Below are 23,848 nucleotides of genomic sequence, written 5' to 3' on the forward strand. Positions count from 1 at the left end.
TTTTTTTTTTTTTTTTTTTTTTTTTGAAGAATGTAGAATACTTTGGAACTTTGGATTAGAAAAGTGGTGGAATGCTGTAAGCAGAGCTTAATGGGTCCTTCTAGCAGGAGCCTGGATCAAGATGTTTGAGGACGTGGAAGCAAGGACATAAACAGTAACTGTGCAAGAGACCATTACTGTGATATTTTGGCTAAAGAATCTAGCTACCTTCTGCACACTTCCTAAGAACTTGTCTAAAGTTGAATTAAAAAGTAGCAGACTAAATTCTTTGGCTGAAGAAGTTTCAAGAGAGCATAATAGTGAATCTATGGCTTGGTTGTTAATGATAGTGCTTATACAGGTCTATAGTGAAAAAGAACAAGTAGAGCAGAAAGAAATAAAAATGTACAATTTGGAGAGCAACCACAGTATGCACTAGAAAAGAGGCTGTAATTGTTAAAATTTGCACCATTAAGAAGAGGCTTCCTGCTCTGCACTAAAACAGTGGGAAGAGTACCCTCAGATCAAGGCCCCACCCAGTTAAGCTTCCAACTTGTGAAAGGGGAAAGCCTTAGGAGGTTTTCTGCTCTTAGAAAACCACAGCACACAAAGCTGTTGCAAATGTGATATAAGGGATACATCCCAAGCTGGCAGCAGAACATGGCAGCATTGTACAAGTGGTACTAGATTTGGAGGCACAAAAATTGCAAGAGTGAAGGGGCTGTAGATTGTTTACTCCTCAGTTTTATAGAGCCATTAAGAGCCAGTTTTATAGAGCCATTAAGACCAAGCAACATGTGCACGGAAACCCTGCAAAGTCATTTCATGAAAGTGAAGCCTGAATTGCAGTGGAGACTGGCAGATGTTGGAAATGCCAGAGCTGTGAGACATCTGCCAATGCAACATGTATGGGGAGTGGAACAGCACCAAGGGAGAGAGGTATTGTAGGCAGCAAAGCTGGAAGAGCTGAGCCATATCAACCTTTTGGAACTTCATGTCCCAGCCATCAGACATGAAGCTATAGGATTTAGAGCTTGCCCAACTGGGTTTCAGTCTATCTTGGGTCTGGTTTTTCCTCACTATACTCTCATTCCTCCTTTTTGGAGTAGGAATGTATATTCTGGGCCATGCTGTGTTCGGTGAATGTAATTTATCTTTTTGATTTTACAGGGGTTACAATTAAGAGATTGCCTTAAGTCTCCAAAGACACTTGGACTTCTGAACAGTATAGAGACTGTGAAAGACTATGGGGCCATCCGAAGTTGCACTAAATGCATTTTTACATTATGATTTGGCAATGAGCCTATGGGGGCCAGGGAGTGGAATATGATGGTTTGAATGAGAACTGTCTCCACAGGCTCAACTATTTGAACATTGGGTCCCCAGTTGGTAGCACTGTTGAGAGAGGTCATGAAATCTCTAGATGTAGTCTTGCTGGAGGAAGCACATAGCCTAGCTCTTCTTCCAGTTGCTCTCTCTGCTTCCTGTTTGCCATTGGAGATGTGAGCTCTCAGCTTTGCCTCTGTTGCTGCTCCTGCTGCTTGCCACCGTGCCTTTCTACCATGAAGGAGTCTTAGCCCTCTGGGACTGTAAGCCAAAATAAACTCTTCCAGAACTTTCCTTAGTCATGGTGTTTTATCACAGCAGCAGAAAAGTAACCCAATAAAATAAACAAGCATGCTACCAACTAAGCTACACCCCCAGCCCTTTCAACTTTTCAAGTTAACATAGTGCCCTAATCTTACATAACGTATAAGATAATGGCAGGTAATAAAAGCCAGTCAGATGCAAACATCCTAGAGAAGAGGAAACATTTTTAGCGAGATTGGGTGAAGAAAGGAAGAACACTCATGGTACACAGGAAGACCAGAAGAGGAAATCTTGAATCTCGAATGGTAACACCCAGTCTCTGAATTTGAAACTAGTGACCAAAGACAGACATAAGAGAAGTAGAGAAACCTAGTTTATTTAGGGGGGAGAAATATATATACATACATATATATATGTATATATATAATTTATTTCAGGATAAAAGAAATACAATAATTGAAAATTGACAACTGGAAAGAAGCATAAAAATCTTCTCAGATGCAGACAGAAAGGATACAGTCCTGTATCATATCACTGCAATAAGTGAGAATTTGAGGAAATGCTGGACATGAACAGATAGACACAGAGAAAACTTGTGCACAGAGGCAGAGGTGTGAGCATGGGACCTGAGAGTGTTCCTATGTGAGAGAAAGCTTCCAAGGAGAAGAGAAAGTGGATGGGACTATCTTAATTCTGACCAAACTCTCAGCATACCAAATGGGCCAAAGCAGACGTTGATGGTCTAGTATTGTAAATGCAGATCTATAGAGTTCTTTTAACTGCAGTAAGGATTATTCCTCATCTTAGAGTCTGACTTGAAGGAATACTGAAAGTTATTTGAGGGCCACAGCAGATAATGATTGGTTGCTTGTCTCTGAAATGGAAATTCTATCACTATACTGTGGATAGTATCCAAAGTGCCAGAGATCAGGAGGAAAGAGTATGCAAATGTGTGAGGCCACGGTGTGTGAAATAAAATTGTGGAAGTGATTCTTTTTTTTCTCTGAAGTAAAAAGAAAAATGGTCATGGGCTGGAGAGACGACTTTGGCATTAAAGTGTTTGCCACGCAGGTATGAAAACCTGAGCTTAGACATCCAGCACCCATGTAAAAAGTTGGTAGTACACATCTGTAACCCTAGTACAGGTCCCATAGCCCACTGGCCAGCCAGATTAACCAACTAGTGAGCTCTAGGCTCAGGGAGAGACTTCTCAAAAAACATGTGTGGAACTGGAAATTGTATGGAGTGAAGTAATCCAAACCAAGAAAGACAAACAGTACATATTCTCTCTCATATGTGGATCCTAGTGAAGCTAGGATAGGGTGACTGATCTAAGTCATCAACTGCCAATAACTCCTCACCTAAGGGTGGAGACTCATGAGCTCCTCCTCCATCTGGCTGGATCTTGTGCAAGTCTTGTGTAGGCAACCACAGCTACCATGAGTTCATGTGTGCAATGGCCTTGTCTTGTCCAGAAGGCACTGTTTTACAGCAGTCCTTCTAGCCTCTGGCTCTTATAAACATTCTGCCCCCTCTTCTACCATGTTTCCTGAGCCTTGAGGGTAGAGGGTGAGATATAGGTGTCCCATTTGGGACTAAACACTCCACAGACACTTATGCACTGTTCTTCGACAAATTGTCAGTATTACCCACCATCAAATTTAGGAAACTAGAAAATGGCTGTGGGGGGTGAGGGAAAATCTTAAAGGAGAGGAGATTGTAGAAATGAAAAGTAATGAGGGTGTAGGGTCAAATGGGAAAAGGAATGGAAGGGTAGGACCGAGGAGGGAAGGGTAAACTACAGTAAGGATGCATAGAAGAGCTATGTCAAAACTTACTATTTTAACAGTCTCCTAAAGATTTGCACATATAAAATTCATACACATACACATTGATATTCAAATATGTAATTCATGTATGTGTGTGAGTTTAAGTGTAACTTAACTCACTTAGGTAGCTACCCTACGTGGAAGTTAATGTGCCTCCCAAAAGGTTGCCAAACAAAAGTCCAGTGCCAGGTATGGGATACCTCTCTTTGAATTATTGGTAAAGGGGAACCCAGAACACTCCTCCCCCTCCAAAAAATATACAGTCGAGTGCCATTATCCTTGATTGCCCACCAGAACTTGATGGTAAGACTCTGTTGCTGAAGACACTACATACTTTGATCACTGGACATGGAGAAATCAAACTGGCACCAGCCTGGAAGCTTACTCTCTGATACTTAGGTTTCATAGTACCAGAAGGTGCCGTGGAGGCTGTTGGAGGAAAAAGGTCATCAACAGTGTCACCTCTTTGTGAACACTGTAAGCTACAATAATGAAAGACCTGACAAGATATGCCCGTGTGTGTATAATAGCTGTGTGAGCACTATGGGAGTAACCAACTGTTTTCTGATTGGATTTAATGCTAGTTTCACAGAAGGAAATTCATGTGTGGGACTGTAAACCTGATCAAGAACCTGTGACTGTGGAGCTCATAGGCCCTAGGGGAGAACCTGTCACTATTATTTTGCTAAACTGACATAGTATCGAACTGCCTTCTGAGGGGCTGGAGAGATGACTCAGCACTAAAGAGCACTGGCTGTTCTTGCAGAGGACCTGGATTCAATTCCCAGCACCCATGTGGCAGCTAACAAACATCGATGACTCCAGTTCCAGCGGAATCTGACACCCTCTTCTGACCTCCGTGGGTATTGCATGATGACAAGGGTACACTTACAAGCAGGCAATATTCATATACATAAAATAAAAATACTGCCTTCTGAATGCTTATCTCTGTGCCCGTAGATTAGACCAGCTCTCAGTCCTCTTCAGAGAAGCTGCTTTGTTGCAGTGGATGCTACTTAATACAAGGGACTCATAATTTGTCAGATACAGAGAGTAAGTATCTGTGAAGTGCTCAGCCTGAACAAGACATCTGTCTCTCACCCACTACCCCTAAGGCTCAGGGAACTTGTGGAAGAAGGGACAGAAAGACTCTAAGAGTCAGAGGTCTTGGAGGACTGCTGTGAAATAGTGTTTTCTGGACAGGACAGGGCCATTGTAGACCTGAACTCACAATAACTATGGTTGTCTGCATAAGACTTGCACAAGATCCAGTCAAGTAATATTCCAGCATGGATGGGGGAAGGAGCTCATGAGGCCCCACCACTAGCCGAAGAGGTTGCTGGAGGAGGAAAAGTCAGTTTTGGTCAGGAATGGGGCTCCTTGTCAGTTGACCGTACACCAGTGGATGGCTTCACACCCATGTTCATTCGGGCAGCACTTCTTTTGGACTTAGTGGGTTGAAACAAACAAACAAATAAGGCATGAAGTTTGGAGGGGAATATGGGAGAGTGGAGTCCAGAAGGAGTTTGGGGGCAGTGGATATGATCAAAGAATTTGTTTGTTTGTTTGTTTGTTTGTTTGAAACAGGGTCTCCCTGTAGCCCCAGCTGGCCTGAGACTGGCTGTAGACCACCAGGCTGGCCTTGATCTTACAGAAATCTATCTGTCTCTGACTCCAAGTGCTGAGATCTAAAGGTGTGTGCCACCACGTCAGACTAAAGAATTTTTTTTTTAATTTTATATAAGATTGAAAGTGATAGAGAAAAACATTCATTGTCAACCTCTGGCCTCCACACGCACACACACACACACACACACACACACACACTACACAGACATACACACAAAAATATTTTCTTATTCGTGAATCAGTCAGTGTAGAAAAAAACTCAGATAAAAAGTGAAGCAATTCATTTTTCAACCACTTATGTGCAAAAACAGCACTTTTCTTACCTTTCATCGTGATTTGACATCGCTTGTGTCTTTCAGCATCAGCCTTAAAAGATTTCTTGGAAGAGACTGTTATTAATTCCCAGCAGGTTGGTGTTTTAAATATATGTAAACCCTTTTAGATTGTTTCATTGTTTCAAATCAGTATTTTAACCAAAATGTAAGAGTACCTATGCTTCTAAGAACATTTTATGCTGTTCTTTCTCCACTAGATGTCTCCAGAGAAATACAAGTAAATACTGTTAATCATCAGCATCCATGGTTAAATCTGCAACCCTTCTCAGCTCAGAAGGCAAAGTGTCATGTGGCTGACTACCGAGTATGAGGGTGAATCTGTCACTTAAAAGGCTTCCGGAAGAAATTAGTTTAAACTGAGGCAGAGAAGACAGCATTACCTTCGAGGTTCTGCCCTGCTTTTAACCTGGTTAAAACGGCGACGATTACTTGTGATTAGTCTGGTGTGCACTGAGTCAAATCCTTTTCCGAATACAGTTTCATTGTCTTCACTGTGTCCCAACAGACTGTGTTTGGGGGCTTTGGGTGGAAATCCATCAAAAATATCCTTCTGTCAAGAAGGCTCAGCAAATACCACTTTGTGTTGGCTTTATAATGTGTCAACATGAATATGCAAGCCAGCAGCTTGCTTTTTGGACACCTTACGTTGGCCATTGATGTTTGGTTTGGTTTTGGTTACATGCATATTTTAAAGATGGACAATTAACACAAGATTATTGCTTAATTTAAATTCTTTATACCTAATAATTTTAAGAAAACATTTTTCCTCCCTCAAAGAAATCAAAGACCACTGGAACTTGCCTAGAATTTCAGTTTGCACAGCTACTAAGCTAGTTACCAGAGCCAGTAGGATTCTCCTGAGCACAGCTACCTAGATGCTGAGGAATGTGTTCCCCAAAAAGGTTCAACATTAACATCGAGGCCTCAAGGTTTTATTAGTGAATTATATTATGTGCAATTTCCACATAAGCGACTACAACTAAAAGTGACATTAAGGGATGTTTTCATGACACTTGAACAACATGTTGAAAAGGGAGGATTTAAATGTATATATTATACAAGTAGCTACTCTGGATTTTTCAAAGCCAAGGACATATTGATCTTAAAGCACTTGGTTTTTAGTATCCAGGTTCGCTGAGTTCATGCTCCATGTCAAATACTAGGGGGCAGGAGTTTTAAGGCTTCACTCTAGAGACAGTAACCATGGTAGTTGATGATCTCATGGTCCCAGGAGGCTAGAGGCATATCACAAAGAACCACCAGATAAGTGGAAAATTGCCAGTAAATTAGCATCGGGAAGGCTGGGGACAAATGGCCCTGTCTTTCAGACACATTGTTATTCTTCAGTTACATAATAAACCATTTCTTTCTGGTTAATGACTTATGTCTCTGGGTCAGACTTTGCATCCCTGAAAAGTCTGACTTCATTTTCATAATTTCCATCTTCTTCCCAACTGCTAGGAAAATCACAAGGCCTGCTCAGGGTCAGGAACCTTTCATGGAGAGAAAAGAAAGGGCCCTGTGTGGAAAGAGGGAATTTGACTTTTGAGAGGCCATCTGAGGGGAAATGTTTTCTTCCCTAGATCTTCCCGTCTCTTCTATAACGTGAGCTAACTTTCCTTCCCATTTTGGGAAAGGCTCCCTTCCCTTCCTTTACCTTCCTCCAACATCAGTTATGGATCAGAATCTGGCCTTGGATTTCTCCCACTAGTTAACATCATACTTCTGGATTGGCCTCAGTTTTTCAAGTAATTTTTTTTTCATACTTACCCTAAAATCTCCTTCAGTTTCTTGTTCTCCAGATTTGCCAGTGGTTTATGCGAGCCATCCAGCTCTTATTTTCAATACCCTCCTTGATGTCATTACTAATCCCAATTATAAATATTGTTGTGATCTGGTATTTGCAGACTTCCATGAGGAAGTTCCAAGCAGGATGGATAGAATTCAGATTTCTGTTATTTAAAACTATGAGAAGGCCTTAAGAACTTGTTCTTGCTATACAAAAATATATTGTTCTTTATTCAAAAAGTAAACCTCAATCGCTTGTTAGAATAGAGGAGCAATCTCATAAATAACAACATTATAACAAACATAACACCATTATAATAAATGTTTCAATGGCTACATGACTGAGATTAGATAGAACTTATTTTCATGAGATAGTTCTATTCACTAAGCAGTTACTAACCACCTACCATTTTCACAACCTAGCAATAAGAAAAGGTCAGTGTATAAAACAAACAAGAGAAAGGCAGATAAAGGTAGAATCACTTCATTTGGATAAATATAAACAATAGATTAGAATAATTTACTCCACAAGTGACCAGGGATGGAACACATTTTATCTTGTATGATATCTTCTCTACAAGCTCTCCAGCGAAGTGTTTGTACTGTGTTGTTTCCTTGTGTGCTTTCTTAATAAATTAACTACAAGTTGCAGAGTCAAAGGCAAAATCCACAGGATGCTTATAAGTTTCTCTCTGACACAGGGAATTCTCTCTGGCCTAATGCAATCTCTCCTTACCCTGCTAGTTCAAGTGTAAAACACAGAGTCCAGGCAGTGTCTCACTCTTGTCACTGGGAAAACAACACTGAAAGCCATCAAAGAGGGGAGATTTTGCAGCACAATGAAGTGGAATTACCCCTTTTCTCCAGGATGCTGCAAAACTTGTGTATTTAAGGAAACTGAGACTAGTTATCTTCCTCGGCCAAGTGGCGGCTCCTGACCTTCAGACCACCTTCACTAAAAGTATTCTGAACATCTGACACATGTGTGAAGTGGGAAATGAACATTCCCTTGGCTAGGCTTGCTACAGTGTAACAATAAGAAATTTCAGTTCTTAATAAAATGGGAATGATACTCCTGGCGCTGGCCCTGTATCTTGATATGCATTTAATTACCACATTACTCTTGGATTAGTAATACTTGTTTTCAATAGGGGCTGATTTTTTTCCAGGACTTATCAGTAGATATGCTGCCTAGAGATGTTCAACATTATGTACAGTATGAAATAAAAAGCCATGAAACACAAATGTATTTTACATTTCAAGAGTTAGGACAACCCTCCAGAAGCCTATCTATGTTAATCCTCTGTGCACATTAAGAGTTGAAAAGAGAAGGGAACCAGGTGAGGCACCTGGAGTTTCTTTCCTAGAACTGCTAGGAAAATATGTATCTCCCACATGCTTCCTCTGTGAGTCAGCTTACTGACTGCAGACTTTATGAAAGTTCTAAATCTATCCAAAATGTGTGTTAAATCTCCTTTGTAATTTGTTTTCTGGTGAAAAATAACCTTGCAGTTCTGCCGTGGAACGACTGGCAAATGTGATAAAATCAAATCAAGAAAGAGTGTAATTGAGCACAGGACTCAGGCTGAGAAAGAGACAGACCACAGAACACTTAACATTTTCATAAAGAAAATCCATGAAGGGCTTAAGGAAAGAACTGGAGTTTGAATGTACGATGATTGAAAACAAATGTCTTCCTCATGTTGAGGAGCAAAGGCACTCAGTGAGCTCAGTGAACCGAGGGAACCCAACAGACTTGCTGGCTCCTCCTCGATGCTAGTGTTTCTTGGAGAGGTTTCAGAGTCTCAGGTCGACTCAGTGCTCCCTCCCACAGCCCAGCATGTATATAAATGCAGCTCTCCCAAGTCCACTGCCAGATCTCTTCCTAAATTGAGCTCAGCTGAGAGACTGAAGATGCTCCCTCTCCTACCCATATCTGCTCTGCTCCTGCTGTGCGGTGTTAACCCTGCAAGTGCCAATAGTTACTATGACAAGGTCTTGGCTCACAGCCGCATCAGGGGTCGAGATCAGGGGTAAGTCCGTGATTTGTTTTATTTATTCATTTTGTTTTGTTTAGCTTGTTCTACCAATACAGATTGAAGTTCCTCATAAACACATCTCAAGATAGTTTTTTTTGTGCTTATCTCAAGATGATTAAAAAAGAGAAAATAAATATTCTGCAATTTATATATGCATTTTAAACTCTTACAGATTATTATCAACATAACTTATTACTTTACATGGTACTTTAACTTTACTCCAATTAACAAAATATAATAGAGTGATACTTTATAATTCAGTTACTTGAGTTTTTATTTCCTTCCAAAGTTCTGACATACGGTTTTCAAAATCAAAGTTTCTCCTTTTAGAGGCTGGGGTGTTAAATGCTTTGAAGGATCTCATATAATGTCAGGGAAATTTTCATTTATGTAGGAAAATTAAATTCTGGGCTGCTTAACTGGGTTCTCCAAATTCTTTGAAGTATTTTTATTTCATACGTTAAATGCAACTATAACTTGGACTTTTTGAATTATTAGAAATAACTCTTTAACTCAAGGAAATGCTTGTACTTTATAATGTGGCTCTTGGCACTTCTTCCTAAGCTTCAGAGGAATTTTCTTAACTCTCAAACTCTCCTCCTTCACAGTCGAAATGGAACTTCCACCACTCTAAGAGAAAAACAAACCTAAAGTTGTGCTGGAGTGTGCTTAGAGTTATTCTATTTAAAATCAATGTTCCTTTATGTAAATGATTGTTTAAAAGCTAGTTTTAGCATTCCTTTACTTTTGTAATTACCTAGGGAATTGCAAAGTAGAGCATCTGTTCATAATCAAACCTGGGCCCTTTGTTCTTCTGTCTCTCATTGTCCCAGAGAATCCCCAAAGCCACCCATGCTCCAAATGAGTGTATGCTTAGTTTTTAAAAGATATTTGTTATTAAAAGTAATGTGCCCATAAACCTAAATCAATGCTAAACCTAATTCTGCTTGAATGTTCCCCCCCTCCCTTTTCCCTTCCCTCTCTTCTTCACATAGATTTCTGCTTTTACAGTGACTCAGTATAATCCAATTAGGAGTGAGGCTTGTGCCAGGCTAGAATCACATCTTGGAATTTCACAACCATATCTTAACCTTTCTTTGGGCCATCTGAACTGTAGCTATGAAAAGAGAGTTACCATTAGAGATTAACCCTTTTCTCCTTCCCTTTATTCTCTAGCCCAAATGTCTGCGCCCTCCAACAGATCTTAGGCACCAAAAAGAAATACTTCAGCTCTTGTAAGAACTGGTATCAAGGTGCCATCTGTGGAAAGAAAACGTGAGTCTCATCTTTTTCTCATTTACCAATTTCAAAGGTTCCATGGGACATTACATGCCTCCTTTTGGATACACACCCCATTCTTGAAAATACTGTTCAAAATTGGGAGCTTGAAAAGATGGGCTCATATACATGAACAGAAAAATTTCCTCTTCATCTCCATCATAGCTAGAGGCGCTCAGCAGACCACATGGCAGTGTGATTCAGCCTGGTGTGGGGACAGGATGGCTTCTATGCCCCTCACACTGTCCCTATTGTTTAGTCCTCTACTGTTGTAAGGAAATCAGTTAACCTCTGTATTTCTTTTGACCTCCTTGAAGTTCCATATATAATGGTCCAGGAGAACAAATTGATCTGAAATGTAGGATTTCTAAAGCAATATATTAATATTTGTTTCTGGTTATTTAAAAAATTTGTAAATTATTATGTGAATTATTCCACTTTACCTCAGAGTTTACATCAAAGCTTTAATTTAAATAGAACTTGAGTTCCAGCCCATCTTTTATAAACCCTTATGCCTAGCACAAGCTGTCTGCTCCTTAGGAGACCACAACATTGATAACAGTTGCTCATGACACTACCCAATATCCCAAGAGCTAAAAGGATGGTTCCTCTATGACTTACATATTTATTTAACTGATTCACTTAGAACTGGAAAGCATTATTCTTCAGTAGACATGCTCATTGATTTAGTCTACCATAACATTTGGTTCAAAATTAAAATCCTGGGTGTATGTATCTATTAAAGATTAAGAATCACTTATGTGATACAAATTCATCATTTTCCAGTGAGGGAGATAATTCAAAAGCAGGATGACTTAGTAACTCAGAAAGACTTTACATGTAAAGAAAACAATGGGAAAATCCTTCACTGCCACTCATCTGGACCCCATCTTCTTTTGGGATGCCTTGAGGACCAGAGGACTGAAAGGAGCCGAAGACCTGCTTAGCACACTGTCCAGTTACCCTCCAGAGAGTGGAAGAATGAGTGAAAAACTTCTTTTAGCCAGGCATGATGGCTCATACCTCTAATCCCATCACTCAGAAGGCTGAGGCAAGAGAGTTGCTTCAAGTTCTAGGATAGCCTGAGCTACAAAGTGGGAAATTTTCAACAACACACCAAAAAAAAGGCATTTCTATCCTAGTGATACTGATACAAATCTTAAACATGGAATCATTTAAACTGTGAAACATGAATTCAGTGCTTGTATTCTGGAGCTTCTAGGAGGATAAATTAATTAATGAATACAAAATTACTGACAATAACTCAAATATCAATTGTTCTTAAGACTAAACTATTTTAAACATATGCATATACTTTGGTGAGAAAAGGCGTTTGGGACCAGATGCCTACTTGAAACATACAGGATTTTCTTTATTTCCAAGCCAGACTAATGTGTACAAGATATATGGCAGTGGCCTATCTCACCCATGTAATCGGTCTAGGGTACTGCATGACTTGGCAGCTGTTCATGGCCTTAATGGAGTTGCAACTTGGTGTTATTTTTTTAACCTAGACATTGTTCCTACTCCTTTGCAGACATCTGCTGAATCTGTGAGTCAGTCACACAATTATAATGCAAGCCAGTGCTTACAGTGATCTTCCCCTGCTGGGAACTCTGAGTCTCTGCTTTTTCCTGTCTTTGTTCTTCTGACTGTAGGCACCATGAGACACATTGGAAGGCACACTACTAAAAAAGAAAGGGCATGCTTTCTGAATATTTAGGGACTGTTTATTACATCCTTCCTAGCAGTTCAAGAAGTATCTTATTTTCACTATCTAAATACATTAGAGATGCCAAAGTTTGTGCAAAGCAAGAGCCAAGATTCTTGCTTTCCATTAAAAAGAAGCCCTGCTTTGCAGCCTGGCTTTTTACCAGAAATGGAACAATGTCTCCTTTGCTCAGTGAGATTAGCTAATGTTCCTCTAGTAGCTTCATTTGCAGAAAACACACTTCTAGCTCTTCACTGAGATAAAGGTAAATGCTAGTTTCCAAGAACCAAAGCAATCAGCAACACTGACAGGGAGAAAGCCTGGTATGCCATCCACTTGTCTCTGCGGGCTGCCAGAGTCCTTGCTGAAACTTCACCTGTCAAGTTTGCCTTCCAATTGAACAGTTCCTTGAGAATTTAATGGAAGGAAACAGGCCAGGCCTGATGAAAAGTATGAACTTCCCTAGGATTCGGGTATTGTCTATAATATATAGCATCCCTTAATAAAGTTGTCTGTGGGCTCCCTTTAGAGAATGACATTTTCAGTTGACATTCCATGACTTTTTGTGACTATTAGAGAGGATAAATTCCCCAGGTTCAAGCGCTATGTAGCAATGACTATTCGTTTCTCCTGCTCTATCTGACCTACTGACCCGTATGTGAACGTGGAGTTTTGTATAGCATATATGTGCTCTTGAAAAGGAGAAAGCATTTTTGTTGTCTTTGAAATATTCTCTCAGAGAACCACATTGTCCAATTATCAGCTGAAATTATAAGCCACTGTTCTGGAAATTGTATTCCCTCTGGTGGATTGCTTTCCTAGATTACAACCAATCCTTAGATTATGTTAGTACATGTTCACATTTTTCTTATGACAATAATTCCCTGTCCTGGTCACTATTGCTCTTCAGGTCTCTAGAATAGCTATATCCCACTTTTAGAAATATTTTCTTTATTTTTATTTTATGTGTATGAGTGTATTGCCGGCATGTAGGTAAGTGTACCCGTGTCATGCAATGCCTGCGGAGAACAGAAGAGGCTGTCGGATCCCCTGGAACTGGAGTTACAGACAGTTATTAGCTGCCATGTGGGTGTTGGGATTTGAACCTAGGTCTTCTGCAAGAAAAGCCAGTATTCTTAACCACTGAGCCATCTCTCCAGCCCCTATATCCCATTTTTTATTCTTCATAATGTACACCAAATCAACAGCACAAGGACTTCTAATCAATTTCTTGACCTCTGAAAAGTATCTCCACGGAGATCCATGTAAATGAACTTATTGTAGGGTAAATTAAGATTTGCACCTGGGCTCCATCTACCTCTAATGTTTCCCACACACCCAGCTCTTGTAATTATAGTAGCTTGAAGTTGGCACTTCTTACTTTGTTTTGTCTGTTATATGCTAGAAATTTTCATTAATAAGATAGAAAAATAGGAGTCTGAGGTCACAAGGATCATCTCAAATAATGAATATTAATTCATAGTCTTGGCTTCAACTTGAAAACACTTATTTACTTTTTTACTCAGTATATAAGACCATCACCTGAATAATTCAATTTTTGGTTATTTTATAATTTTTTCTTACTAAGAAAAAAAGTTTTTCTTCTTATAGCTAGTCATCTTTCCTAAAAATGTCCACTTTTTTTTATTCATTCGTAATTGTGAGCACAAAATCACAACTAGATAAATAGACAAAAAGGAAATAGTGTCTGAACTAGCTAATTTATGTTTAATTATCGAGTTGCAAAATAGTGAATGTATGAGTAATTAATTTGTAGGTTGAATAATTTATATCAATTAAAAGTTAAAATGGCTTGGTTCCCCCATGTTTTTTATTCTACTGCCAAGTTTTATTGTAATTGTTGTTTAATTTAAAATAGAATGTTACTACATAGGCCAAGCTGGATTCAAACCTACCATGTAGCCCAGGCTAGCCTTGACTTCTCTATAAAGTTGAGGATGTCCTTAACTCCTGAATCCTCCCACTTTCATCTCCCAAGTGTTTTGAGATGACAGCATCCAAATTAGATGAAGAACTTGTCTTGTGTGAGAAAAAAATGAAAATAATTTTGAAAAAGCCAGATATGTGTGTGGGCGTGAATGAGTTCAAAGCCAGCCTGGGCTATATGAGACCCTGTCTCAAGGAAAAAGGAAAAAAACAAAATCTTAGGAAAAGAGAGGGTAATAGGAATGAGTATGATCAAAGCACATTATGTGTATGTGTGAAAACATCAATGAAACTCATTATTTTTCTATAATTAATACATACTAATAATATTTAAGTTAGATATGATTTATCTCATATAGGGTTAATGTATTTTCTACTGTTCTTAAGAACCTTACAGTAATGAATGTTTCTTTGCTACTTATAATTATTAAAATTATTCCAAAACATTCTTTTGGGATTCACAACTATTTTGAGTTGGTATTATCACTGCTGTGCCCATGTTAAATTATTGGGAAGACTTGAATTCTGACTTACTAAGTTCTTAAGCTCATATATCTATCAGGGAATTTTTCCCCAGTGCCATGAAGGTACAGAGAGAAATCAAATTGGAGCCTGAAGTGCAGGGGTGGGGGTGGGGGGAGCTGACATCTATATTCATAGCAAATCATGGAAATAATATCTTTTGTTAAGTTTATATGAAAGTGTGTCTGTTACAGTTCTCCATTTAATATTAAAACCTTTCTCACTGTACAGGACTGTGCTGTATGAATGTTGCCCTGGTTATATGAGAATGGAGGGGATGAAAGGCTGCCCAGCAGGTAAAAATAAAAATTTTCCGAATTAAATGAGAACTTGTGTTTGAGGAACAGAGTGAAAGGAACTCATGGAGAAGCCAGTTGTGTGTGTGCGTGTGTGTGTGTGTGTGTGTGTGTGTGTGTGTGTGTATGCCTGTGCATGCACTCCAAGTGTATACATACATTACAAGTCCAAGAACATTCTCTATATTTTTGTGTTAATTGTATGCTGACCATAATGATGTAGCATTGGAGCTCATTTCTCATGCACTGGAAGCTAGATGATTCACTAGAAACTCAGACTGAAGTCTGGTTGAAAGTAACTCAGTTTCCCTCCATAAAACTCCCTTTGAACTCATTTACAGTTTTGGCACCTACTACATAAGAAGCCAAGATCCCTAGTCGGGCAACTCAGAGTTTATAAATGGTCCTTGAGCAGAAATGTGATTGCCCATAATTCTGCCAATCAGAGAAGACATAGCACATCTATTTCCTCTGAAATGACCTTCAGCTATATGTCAATCATCACATCCTTCCTCAGGTTCCTCTTCCTCAACAGAACTTTCTCCTCCTGATCCTCCAGTTCCCAGTGGGACAAAGACTTCACAGCCCTCACTGTCATAGACACCAAACCATAGAAAGTCTCCACATGGGTCTGAGTAGCTGACTGATTATCAAACAAGTACCCCATTTGGGGAGACTCTGCACTTTGGTGAAAATGTCATATGATTAGCGCATATCTGTACTCAATTATTAAAGTTTTTTCACATTGAAACTATGAAGGCAGACGTTGGTGTAGAGTGAGTCTTTCCAGTTTAGGCATAAGACTGAAATGAAACCTGTTAAATTTCACCCATCTAATTTTTAACAATTTTCCTCCTCTTGGAGAGTTTTTGGTAGATTTTATGATTTAATCTGTTAAGTGTCTTGCGAACTTCACTAACAAAATAACCATTTATTTTATGACTATACCCAAATTACACCAAATTTCAAATCAATAGGGTCAGAAAACAAGTTGGATGCACATTGACATATATATATCTTTCAGGTCAACATTCATACATGACATTTGACATTCTGGAAAAACATTCTGAAACTGTTAGATGCTTTCTTTATTGAAATGAAAAAAAGCAAGTCTACATATTCCTATTAGGGACTCAGATCCATAAAAATTAAAAATTTAAGTAGTGATATACTGCTTAGAAATTCAACTCAATATTATGGAACTTATTACACTTGCCATTCTCAGAGAGAATTAAGGCCCCTTCTTCTCTTTAGGTGAAATAATCAGAGATTCTTTCTGGTAGTTTTCCTTAACACTAACAATATAAGAAATAGTTGTTTGAAGGAATACTTTATTATAAAACACTCAAAGGCAAGTTTCATGTAAAACTGATGATTCACGGAGTTTTCAAACTTAGGTTTATTAGTTCATGTATTGGGGAATGGTGTCAAGTTTGAATGATTGTGAGAATGTTCTGGAAATGGAATCCTAAACACCTGCTGGTTTCTTGATTATTTCAGTTATGCCTATTGACCACGTTTATGGTACACTGGGCATTGTGGGAGCCACTACAACCCAACATTATTCAGATGTCTCAAAACTGAGAGAAGAGATCGAAGGAAAGGGATCATACACTTACTTCGCACCAAGTAACGAGGCGTGGGACAACTTGGACTCTGTAATTCGTCATTTTATTCTTTAATATATTTATTTCATTTTAGTTGATTAACTTGTATATGTAAAGAAACTGTACCTTTCTATTGTGCATATGTGAAAACATGTAAAAAATGAGTTGTTGGGGAAATGACACGTGTTTATATTGAAATGTCTGGAATTCCCCAGGAGACATAATTGTTTTTAAGGGAGCTAAAAATAAGCTGAGAGGATACTTACTGTTACTGCTTTTCATTCCTTTCCTCTTAACCTTCTTGCTAGTGGGAAAATACATGTGATTTCAGATAATGTATCTATTAGAAAGGTAATTTAAAATGCTTAGTTATGCTGGGCATGGTGGTACAGGCCATTCATCCCAAACTCAGGCAGCAGAGGCAGGAAGATCTCTGTGAGATGGAGGCCAGCCTGGCCTACATAGCGAGTTCCAAGCCAGTCAGGGATACATTTGAGACCCTGTCTCAAAAAAAAGTATAGTTAATTTAAAATCTATTATATGCTATATTATATAGCTATATTTTATTATGGTTTATAAACTAGGTATAGAGTATAGAGCTATATTAAACATTTTATGCTTATTTATATGTGAATAATTATGTGCTATATATTACTATTACAAGAGTGTCAGAATACTAGATACATGTGTGGATATTGAAATGAAATGTTCCAAACTATATATTTGATTTTCAGACTTTTTGTGGACAATCTAATTTTATAACACACTAAAATATTACTCAATTTTTGAATCTATAGAACTAATATAGAAATGCACTCTCACTTTCTACTCATAAGGAGATGAACTGACAATTTCTACTGCCATTAGACACCTTTTTCAGGCCCAGGCACATTCTTATCTTTGTTTTGCACCTTAGCTGTGTGGTTAGATGCTGGAGTTACAGAGCTCTCTGTTTTCTCCACATCTCAGCCCCCTCTCCCCATCCTTCTGATCACACCTGTGCCTCCTTTCCTTTATGGTGAATGTTACAATTTTTTCCCATTAACTGCATGCCACCCCGTATTTTTGCCACCTCCTGCTCTCTTTTAGCATGTATAGTTGTCAAATCTGCAGTTCTGATATTCCCTTCTCCTTGGAATCCCAGCGACTTCTAATGTCCACATTAATATTTCTTCTTCAATGCGTTGTATGGGTACTTAAGCAAATGGTTTTCCAAATGTATGCCATTTTTTTCTCTCCGTAAGTAATTTTTTCTATAGCCCTTTTCTCGTGATTGACAAAATTAATCCTAATGTTCAGGCATGAAAACTAACTGTAGCTTCCCTCAGCTCCATTTCCTACAAATTAGTTAATCACCTAACTATGAAGATCATCTATAATAATCCTCCTTATACTTCCATTTCTAAAGAATTTTGCCCCTTGGTTACCTTTCCAAAATTCAATCCCAATCACTAAATTCCAGCCCCCACCTCATCAGTTTAATTACTGCTTTAATTTCTTACTCGGCCACAAAAGGTCCCTCCATTCTCACAGTATTATGCCTTTCTGAATGTCTTCCTGAACATTATCTGGTAAATATAACATATGTGCTACTGAAAATGGATAAGATTTACTCTCCCAACCATGACGCTATATCATCTGTTCAGAATGACACTATGCCAGGCCTACCCATTTAAGTCTTATCTGCTCCTACATGAGTGTCTCCAAACAACTCTAATAAAAACATCTACCTCCTTCCTTTGACCCTAAACACACTTTTCTATTTCTAGCCTCTTTTTTTAATTTAAAATGTTTATTTTATGTATATGAGTATTATGCCTACATGTATGTAAGTACACCCCTGTTGTGCAATGCCCCATGGAGGTCAGAAGTGTCAGATCCCCTGGAACTGGACTTACAGATGGTTGTTATCGTCCATGTGGGTGCTGGGAACCAAACCCAGGTCTTCTGCAAGAACAGCCAGTGCTCTTAACTGCTGAGCCATCTCTCCAGTCCCCTAACAAGTACAGCAGAGGTTGAGACATCCCCTTGCTTATTGTTGTATCTACTATAGCAGCAAGTTCAATGTGCTATGGTGCATGGTATTGGGAAGGTATAAACAATGATGTCTTAAACCTGTTATGGAAGAAACATAAAATCCTTGTTAAATCAACTGTTAATCAAGCTTGGTGGTACATGCCTGTAATTACAGCAGTCAGAAAGCTGAGTCAGGAGGATTGCCATGAGTTTGAGGCTAGCCTGGGCTACAGAATGAGACACTGCTTCCAAAACACAACCATGAAAACACAAAACCCTTAAATGTTGTGTGCAAATATAATGTCACATAAAGTATCTGATGTCATAACCCACTTGTCATGTTTAAATATCTGATAATGTTACATAATTAACCTACATGAAGGCGTCTCTTCCTCATTACATTTTAAAAACTTGTTTTGTCTTGAAAAATATACAAGTGTTCTAGCATCAGATTTAGAATCCTTAACTGAGTATTTAAAATTCCAAAATTCCCTTCTCAATTGGAATAGTGTAATTTTGCTATTGATGACAGAATTTCTATGATCAATTCGTAATGCAACAAGAAAATAACAAGAGAGTAGGAATGAAGGGGTCTGGAGAGATGATTGAGCAGCTAAGTACTTCCTGCTCTTCCAGAGAACCCAAATTCCCTTCCCAGGCACCTATGACTCCAGCTCCAGGTGATGTGATACTTTCTTCTGTTCACTGCAGGCACACACATGTGGCACACACACACACACACACACACACACACACACACAAAGTAAATCCTGTGCAACCATAATGAATTAACTTCTATTTAATTACTTCTAGGACATTCGCAGAGGACTGGAGAACAATGTGAATGTTGAGTTATTGAATGCTTTACACAGCCACATGGTTAATAAGAGACTGTTGACCAAGGACCTAAAACATGGCATGGTTATTCCTTCAATGTACAACAACCTGGGGCTTTTTATTAACCACTATCCCAATGGGGTAAGTTTCATTTATAAAATTTTCACTTCTGAATGATTCTTCTTTTTATCTGAGCCTTGCATATGATATTAATGGAAATGATAAAACATTTGTCCCCATAATGTAATTACTATGTCATGATCCGCTCCCTACCCCCAAACCTCAACCCTATTACTGTCTTCTCCCAAAGAATGATTGATTGGCAATTAGGAGTCAATGTGTTTTAAACAGTTTCTTGTTGATAACAAAATGGATAATCAAGATAATGAATGTTCTTTCCATCACTGTCTAGATACCATGCTGATTGAGGTTCTTGTGTTTTTGGATAAGACTTATGGCAAACTGCCAACAGGGTCTTAGGGTTTTGTCAACATCCAAGTTTCTAGAAACAAAATATTCAGCAATGAGGCAATAGTTAGAAGTCATTCAGTAGAACTAAGTGCATTTTACAATAATCACTTTTTCTCTCAGAATTCATTTTAGGGTTACTTGGAATTCTTTATGTAATTCTTTGACCAAGATTAGAAATATTTTGTAACTATTTATATTAAAGAAGAAAAAGAAAATCAGTAACACAAGTGAAAGATAAGCTTCACTTTGTTTCCGGGTGGGCTGTTTGACTGACACGTTCTACTCTGGTTCTGTTTTCTCTTAGTTTGTTTCTCAGAGGAAGTAATAGAAACTCTTAATCCACAGCATTGATATCCCAGTGTCGGCTCATGCCTACTAGCACAAAGGAAAAGTAGAAACCACTTTGCCACTTTAGTGGTCTATACCTGGATGTGATTTCAGAATTTCGATTTTTCTAAATAACTGCAGGTTGTCACTGTGAACTGTGCCCGAGTCATCCATGGGAACCAGATTGCAACAAACGGTGTTGTCCATGTCATTGACCGTGTCCTTACACAGATTGGTACCTCAATCCAAGACTTCCTTGAAGCAGAAGATGATCTCTCATCCTTCAGAGTAAGCAGAAGGGAAGATTTTCATGGATCATTGAAGTCCTTTCCCTGTCAAGATCTGTGAGCCATTAAAATGCTATTTTAAAAACCTGTCAGAATTTACCAACATAGTTCATGAAACAACTGTTTTTCTTTCATAAAGGAGACACTATCCCGTCTCAAATAATGTATGTGGTCAGGATTGACAGGGAAAGTTGGCCAGGTGACTAGTACATGTTGCTGGGTTTACAACAGTCAGACAAACATTGGCAGAGTTTCTATTCTTCCAAATGGCTTGAGGAATGTTGGTTGTGCCAAAAAATAATCCTTTAATAATCTAATAAGAGCAAACTTCTATAGCGAAGCTGTTGGCTCCCTCCTGACAGCCTTTGCCAGGTGTGTGCAACTTCTTTTGGATCTGTGACCTGGATCCTCTGAAAGCCATTTGTGTTTCAGGCGGCTGCCATCACATCTGACCTTTTGGAGTCCCTTGGAAGAGACGGTCATTTCACGCTCTTTGCTCCTACCAATGAGGCCTTTGAGAAACTCCCACGAGGTGTCCTGGAAAGAATCATGGGAGACAAAGTAGCTTCTGAAGGTAGGAAAATGGTTTTTCTCTCTCAGATGTCTCCTAGAAATCTACAGTGAAGCCAATGAAAAAGAAGGCAATGGAAAGTTCTTGCCAATAATAGAAGCTTTGATACGTAAAGACAAAAATATTTATTGTGAAGTGCACAGAAAACTAAGATTTTAAGGTCTTGAAAGAACAGGAAGAGCATAAACCTTAAACAACCATTGCTTTAAGACTGCAGCCTCTGTGCTATTTTCAAGTAAATAAGTTACAGACAGTAAGAAAGTTTAATCAAGAATGGAAAACAAGTATCAGGCCACGACTTACTGATACTTAAATGAAGTTAGGTTCTTTCCAACCTACCTTTCAATGATCATACAGATTTTATCCTGTGCTAGCATATTGTGTGTACTCAATCTCCAGATATGTTTAACCAAATGAAGATGGCAATTTTGAAGACATAAGTCTAGATATAATGTATGTAACAGTCAGAGCTCTTCAGATGCCCTTCAAGAAAGAAAATACTGTTTTGTTTTTTTCTGTTTTCTATGTGTTTTTAAGGAACTTCTTATGTAACCACTGAGATCTAAAACCACACTGCAAATCATGAACAGTCTTTTGGAAGACTATCTCATTTTACCTGGGCGCTTTAGACAGAAATGACTAACAACTTTACAGACTATCTCAAAGAACTTTGTTTTGCTTGTTTTCACATCAACTGCTTCTTTTTGTAGTAGTTAGCACTGGATCTTCCGTATTTTCTAACATGCAAAAATAATTTCGGAAGCACAGCCTCTCTTCCTTTCTTTCTACCAAACTAAGCTGCTTCTATTGTGGAATTGATTTGTAAAACTTTAGTGTTTACATCTGTATCATGTTTTCTTAGACATATTTAGTTCCATAATGAAATGTGTCACTTAAGGGTCACATTATTTGATCTGACATTTGATATTTTTTTAATCTCTTTCTGCAGCTCTCTTGAAGTACCACATTTTAAACACTCTCCAGTGTTCTGAGGCTATTACAGGAGGAGCTGTGTTTGAGACTATGGAAGGAAACACAATTGAGATTGGGTGTGAAGGTGATAGCATCAGCATTAATGGAATCAAAATGGTGAACAAGAAAGACATTGTGACAAAGAATGGTGTGATCCATTTGATTGATGAGGTCCTCATTCCTGACTCTGGTGAGCATCAGTTTTGTACTGTTATTCCCACTTACCTTTATTTTCCAGTTAATGTCATGAAGAATGAATACGCAGTAAAAAGAAGGGCATGTGAAGCCCAAACACCGCACAGACAGTATGTAACTGAGCACTGTCTTTGAAATCTGTGCAGTCATGCATGAGTCTTGGCCTAGCACCTAATATTTACAAATGGTCTCAACTGCCACAGTTCTTTTTTAGCAACACAAAGACAGATAATTAAATGGCAGACTTTGGATAAAAGAAAACACTTTGACACTCACAGGGTAGAAAGAACCAAAAAAGGGGCAATAGATAATTAAAGAAAACCACATTAAGAGGATAAAACAAATTACCCTTCTGGAATAATTTGTAGTTATCAAGACCCCCAAATGAAAAGTAGAGCCTTTATACTTAGGAAAGGCAGATGTTTGAAAAGCCTAACACTGAAAACAATTAGAAAAGAGCCAAGAATGGATTTACTAATCCCACAATGATAATAACAATGACGACACTGTTGAACTGGTGACGGTTTATTTTACAGCCAAACAAGTTACTGAGCTGGCTGGAAAACAGCAAACCACTTTCACAGACCTGGTGGCGCAGTTAGGCTTGGCTTCTTCTCTCAAGCCAGATGGAGAATACACTTTGTTGGCACCCGTGAACAATGCATTCTCTGGTATGTGCTGGAGACTATTGCTCCTGTTTCCCCCCAATGAACCTTTCTTCAATGTGATTGTGTGTAATAAGAAATCATAGATGTTTTACAAAACTTTGGTTAGTTTTTGCATTGACTACACATACTGTGTGCACGTCTCTACTAGACATCCTTTACTTCAGAACATCTTATGAAAAATGTAACACAAGCCAGGTGTGGTGGCACATGCCTTTAATCCCAGCACTCAGAAGGTACAGGCAGGCAGATCTCTATGAGTCTGAGGCAGCCAGAGATACACAGTGAGATCCTGTCTCAAAATATATATATACATATACATATATACATATATATATACAGCATACAGAAAGAGGAAGTATCCAGAATACAACTATTCTGTGAAACTAATAGTATTTCTAGCACACATAATGCTGTATTAGAAAATATTAACAAAAACAAATATTATTATTTGACTATTTGACACCAACATAAGAATATTTAAGAATACTTTGCATTTCAGAGACTGGAAAATATAGATGTCAGATTATAAATAAACAAAACCAAGAGTCTATTACTGACCTCCAGATACTGACAGGAAGTGCATGCTTTACATCTAGTTATTGATGTTCACTGGCATTATTTAAATTAATACAAGCTGGTAACTTTTCTAAGAAATGATTTCACAAGGAAATATTTCAATTGTTAGAAAAAAATTAGAAAACAAAAATAAAGCTTTTTAATGTTTTCTAAGTACTAAGTTGTAATATATAAAATTATGAATTAGAGAAATTCGCATTTCTAGAAATAGTATATAACCTTTGTAATAATATCCATATGTTTTGACATTAACCTGCCTTTGGAGTCTGTGTGCTTTGATTCTTTTTCCAGTAATAAGGATGAATTTACAAATGACTCATCAACACTCACTTATGTGACTAATGAAAACCTAATTGTCAGGAAAAAATAATCTTTGGC

The 23,848-nt window shown here is 38.3% G+C and overlaps 1 protein-coding gene across 4 annotated transcripts in view; it reads left to right on the forward strand.

Annotated features, from left to right (window-relative positions):
* The first annotated feature begins 9,011 nt into the window (after positions 1-9,011).
* Postn (periostin) overlaps positions 9,012-23,848 on the forward strand; it is a 33,085-nt gene continuing 18,248 nt past the window's right edge. For 2 of the 4 annotated variants that reach the window (XM_008849369.3, XM_029554220.1), the window contains exons 1-9: positions 9,013-9,183; positions 10,366-10,464; positions 14,879-14,943; positions 16,444-16,601; positions 19,380-19,544; positions 20,343-20,489; positions 20,921-21,062; positions 22,009-22,221; positions 22,763-22,897. In XM_008849369.3, the coding sequence (XP_008847591.1) occupies positions 9,065-9,183; positions 10,366-10,464; positions 14,879-14,943; positions 16,444-16,601; positions 19,380-19,544; positions 20,343-20,489; positions 20,921-21,062; positions 22,009-22,221; positions 22,763-22,897 (1,243 nt within the window). In that variant the 5' untranslated portion in view covers positions 9,013-9,064. Of the gene's footprint in view, positions 9,184-10,365; positions 10,465-14,878; positions 14,944-16,443; positions 16,602-19,379; positions 19,545-20,342; positions 20,490-20,920; positions 21,063-22,008; positions 22,222-22,762; positions 22,898-23,848 lie in introns of all 4 variants that reach the window. The other 2 variants (XM_029554219.1, XM_008849370.3) reach the window with 2 other exon arrangements.

The sequence above is a fragment of the Nannospalax galili genome, unplaced genomic scaffold (assembly GCF_000622305.1).
Source record: "Nannospalax galili isolate Female #2095 unplaced genomic scaffold, S.galili_v1.0 scaffold264, whole genome shotgun sequence".
Taxonomy (NCBI): Eukaryota; Metazoa; Chordata; class Mammalia; order Rodentia; family Spalacidae; genus Nannospalax; species Nannospalax galili.